Source organism: Euphorbia lathyris, chromosome 8 (assembly GCF_963576675.1).
Source record: "Euphorbia lathyris chromosome 8, ddEupLath1.1, whole genome shotgun sequence".
NCBI classification, from domain to species: Eukaryota; Viridiplantae; Streptophyta; class Magnoliopsida; order Malpighiales; family Euphorbiaceae; genus Euphorbia; species Euphorbia lathyris.
Genome location: NC_088917.1, coordinates 860,443 through 865,384, shown reverse-complemented (window position 1 = coordinate 865,384; position 4,942 = coordinate 860,443). Strand labels below are relative to the sequence as shown.

General features: G+C 32.4%; 1 protein-coding gene across 1 annotated transcript; it reads right to left on the bottom strand.

The window, feature by feature from the left end:
* Positions 1-1,285: 1,285 nt before the first annotated feature.
* Positions 1,286-3,472, bottom strand: LOC136203240 (large ribosomal subunit protein uL6x-like). The gene is made up of 3 exons (XM_065994343.1): positions 3,025-3,472; positions 1,925-2,047; positions 1,286-1,538 (listed from the first exon to the last, which is right to left on the bottom strand). Exons 1-3 carry the CDS (start codon positions 3,397-3,399, stop codon positions 1,452-1,454), a joined length of 585 nt encoding a protein of 194 aa, XP_065850415.1. The 5' UTR covers positions 3,400-3,472; the 3' UTR covers positions 1,286-1,451.
* Positions 3,473-4,942: the final 1,470 nt, after the last annotated feature.

Sequence of the window (4,942 nt, the reverse complement as noted above, 5' to 3'; positions counted from 1 at the left end):
TGTTTGTTGTTTGATCATTAGTGTTTGGTAAAACTAAAATTACCTATTGCTGTTAGTATGTAAAATGTATATAACTATTTCTAACTTTATATTTTTCAGGGATAATGACCATTGATTTAACTTCTAATGTTTCAAGCGAAGTGCAAATTTAGCCCTAACGTATGAAATTGTGCAAATTTAACCTAACTTGTTTCTAAGTAAAATCAATTTTAGCCTTGCATTATTGCAAATTTGAAAAGATTTTTTTTACTGTTATTTAACTATCACTTCAGATCTTTCAAATATCAATTATGTCTAACATATTTAATGTATTACAATCAAAATTATAAAAATTATGTTAAAAATGCTAAAAACTAAATATATTACATATAACTTAATCACATTTTTTTTATCAAACTGTCTAAACTATTTACTGTGTATTATTAGTATAGTTATAAAAAAACCAACAAAAAAAGTTCAAAACTTCATTTTATCGAAAAACTTGTTTGAAAGGTTCAATATGACAATTAAATAACAGTCAAACGGTTTTTTCAAATTTTCTATTACACAAGGTTAAAATTGATTAAGGTTAAATTTGTACTATTTCATATGTTAGGAGTAAATCTGCACTCCGTTTGAAACGTTAGAATTAAATTTGACCCTATTGAAACGTTAGGATTAAATTTCACCAAATTCAAAAAAAAAATTAATAAAAGTAATTAATTAACGTAAATTCTGTGGTTTTTAAATTTACTATTTTTTTATAACTTTTTAAGAGTTGATAAAAAAAAATCTAAAACCATAAAGAGAAAAAAAATATTGCAGAGGTACTATTGTTTATTTATAATATCTTGTTGTAGGTGTGAAAGGGATGAATTAGAGTTCCTTGGAGAAAAAAAACCTGATATGTACATAAGTTTTAAGTAAAAGTTATAAGGTTATTTAGGGTTATAAAATATAAACCGCATAGGCAAAAAGAATCAGCAGCAAATTGCTGCTGTTGCAAACAGCAGCCTCTTTGTTGTTAAAACGCAAATTGCAGCTGTTATACATTTTTAACCAAACACTAGTTTAGGTGCCACTAGAGGAGAAACAGCAAACCGGAGGTAGAAAAGGGAGAAACAAACACCCTCTTAATATCCAAATAAAAGATTAAGGACTTAACGAATAAAAAAATGAAAGATGAAGAGCTCATGATGCTTATGACTTGTGCTTTTACCATTCGCACAAAAATTGCATAATTACACGGAACCACCACTAACAAGAACATAACATAAACAGAGAAAAATCAGAGGGAAAAAGGAAATAGCAGGAAAAGAAAAATTTCTTTAAACCAACAAAAAGGTGTATCAACTCAACTGAAATAAGCCAGGTAGCAAAATGTAAAACGATCAAGATAGTAACTGAAAAGGAATCCTCTAAAAAGGGAAAACAAGCCTAACAAAGAGAGAAGGAAAAAAAAAAAAAAAAACTCATTCTTCCACAACAACAGCCCCTTTCTCACTAACATAGATACCATCAAGAAATTTCCTGATATCTTTCTTCTTTACATGGCATTTCTGTCCAAAAGAAATGTTTAACAGTCAGAAAAGCAAACATCTTATTAACGAGTTCTTATATTAAGCACCCGGTCTTTCATGTCACTCGGAAGACCCCCAATTCACATTTGGACACGTGTATTGTGACATCACATAACAATTAAAATAGTGGGGCCTCTTATAATATACGTGGATCCATATTACACGTGTCAAAATATGTATGGGAGGTCCTCTATTTGACATGGAGAACCGGGTGCTTCTAATAATCTGCCCTTATTAACACAGCAAGATATAGCTAACTCTTTATAAAAAGAAAATGGTGCAGGACAATCATGCATACAACATTACTTGGATATTTTTGGGGGCAAAACAAAAGGCTAAACAGAGCAGTAAGCAAGAGAGGAAACCTGGTTTATAAGGGCAGCGGAGCGTGACACTAGTTCAATGTCATTGCCATCCAATACAAGCTCATCCTTAACCTTCTCGGACCGAACAACTGTTACACCTTCAAGCATATCAACTTTCCTCACCTGGTGCAATCCAAAGCATAACAAGTAACACAATCAACAAAGTATTTAACAATTTCCTGTTAACAACCCTGTTAATTGATACTAAAAATTCAACATGTGACCAAGCACTGCATTTTACATTTATTTTAACGCCTGGAGCAATCAGAGGGAAAATCAGGGGGAAAATCAGAGGGAAAATCAACTTTCCTCACTTGGAGCAATCCAAAGCATAACAAGTAATACAATCAACAAAGTATTTAACAATTTCCTGACAACAACCCTGTTAATTGATACTAAAAATTCAATCCAATCAGAAATATAAAACTCAAACCAATCAGCTCCTAAAAACTGTGCTGATAGGATTGAAGCTATAATCCAATCAGCTCAAGCTAATAGTTAAATGTCCACTTCATATTAATAGCTGACACAGTTAATTGATACTAAAAATTCAACATGTGACCTAAAAACTCAATCCAATGGAAATATAAAACTCAATCCTATCAGCTCCTAAAAACTGTTCTGATAGGAGAAATGGCTCTAAGTATTGAATCTATAATCCGGTTGACAAAAGTTACATATACAATCAACAAAGTATTTAACAATTTCCTGACAACAACCCTGTTAATTGATACCAACATGTGACCAAGCACTGCATTTACATTTATTTTAACGCCTGGAGCAATCAGAGGGAAAATCAACTTTCCTCACCTGGAGCAATCCAAAGCATAACAAGTAATACAATCAACAAAGTATTTAACAATGTCCTGACAACAACCCTGTTAATTGATTCTAAAAATTCAATCCAATCAAATGGAAATATAAAACTCAATCCAATCAGCTCCTAAAAACTTTTCTGATAGGAGTATTGAATCTATAATCCTGTGAAACGGTTGACAAAAGTTACATACACATACATTATTAAGAGAAAAACAGGACGGATGAAAAACTAGTAAAATCCAGTAAAAGTTGAAAATGAAAAGAAGAAAGAATTGAAGAACCTTCTTCTCGCCAAGGAAGTTACGGATCTCAATGGCAGAGTTGGACCCGGAAATGGAAGCGTTAATAGGAAAGTGAGCATACACAAATCGCATCTTGTAGCGATAGCCTTTGGTGACGCCAGTAATGAGATTCTCTACATGACTGAGGGCTGTACGGATAGCGGCACTAGTCTTTCTGGAAGCAAACCACGCATCGATCTTGAGTTTCCTCTGACCGGTCTCCTCGTCTTTGATGAGCTGAAAATCGAGGTTAAGGTGCTTGAAGTTTCTGGTGAGCTTACCACGAGGTCCCTCCACTTGGATCATCTTTGCATTTACATTTATTTTAACGCCGTCGGGTATATCCATGGTTTCAGATGAAAGAATTGTCTTCATTTTGAGAGATCCGACGAAGAAGAAGAAGAAGAAGAAGAAGAAGCGGCGGCCAAGGGGTTTAATTGAATAAACCCTAACTCCAGGTTTATATACAACCGTAGGCCCATTGTTTTCAAATTGGCCACTCAAACTTCATGTTTTGAGAAATTGGCCCTCTAAGAATACATGGTTTTCGAATTTGACCTCTCAAGTCTATAAGCCCTTTTTTTTTTTTTTTTTAACCAAAAGAATTGCTTATTGATTAGAGAGGAAAAAATGTAGATTTGTTTAGTAGTTTAGCTGAGTGGCTTTTTTTTTTTAATTGGGAGTGTCAAATAATTAGGATTGTAAATTAATCGAACCGTTCAACATTTAGTAGATAAAATTTAGACCGTATTCAGTTCAATTTATAAACGAGCTAAACTTGAGTACTGTTTTTTGAGGCTCGATTTGTAAATGGATCAAGCTTGAGCATGCTTGCTTATAGGTTCATAAATAAGCTTATGAACAAAGCTCGGTTATATTATTCATAAACAGACTCGAGAGCAAGCTCGGTTTGATTACTTTTTTAATAATAATATTTTCATAGAGAGAAAATGTAAAATTATTTAGTTTTGTGTAAAACTTTAGTTATGTAAGTTTCAAACCTACATAGCTTGTGAATATAATTAATGAGCTGTTTACGAGCGAAGTTTATGAAAATAGGTAACGAGCTACCAGCGAGTAGACCCGTTCGTGAACCCGTTGGCCCATCCGTCCCGTCCAGACCCGTCTTTCATGGGTTAGACTTGGACATTCATATTTCATGTTTGGTCAGGTTCGATCCAAGTCCGATTAAACCCATACATAAAATGGATTGGGCTTGGGCTTCTTAAAATCTCAAGTAAGCCCGGCCCGGTCCGACCCGATTTTATATTATATATATATATAATTATTTTATTAATTACATGTATATTAGAGTGATAGATTGAAATAGATTGAAATAGATAAACAGTAGAAAATTAAAAATAACAAATACAGAATAAATTAATAATAATAATATTTTTTATGGAAATAAGAATATATTTAATTAATTAGTATAATGAGAATTTTAAAAATTAGCTCGATTTTATAAAAAAAATGTTCAAATGAGTAATGAAGAAATGCAATACAGTAGTAGGAGAGTAGAGGAGATTATTTAAGGATAAAAAACTTTAATAAAATTGATATTGCATCGGATTATATAATTACATTATAAATAATTGGGTAATTAATTTATTAGTCCCTATATTTTGATAAAACACACTGTTTAGTCCCTGTATTTTCAAAAACACACGGTAAGTTCCCTAACCTTTTTCTCGATGAACTGTTTAGTCCCTAACGTTTTTCTCGGTGAACTGTTTAGTCTCTGCCTTTAGACTCTCATGAAGATTCTGTTAGTCAATTTGGATTTGAGTCAAAATCTATTTTTAAAAAATGTAATACCTTAACTACCCTTTACCACAAAATCAAATATATAAGACCATTATCTTCATTGTTTCTCATCTTTGCGTTCTTCTGGTTGATTTGAGTCGATTATGGGTTA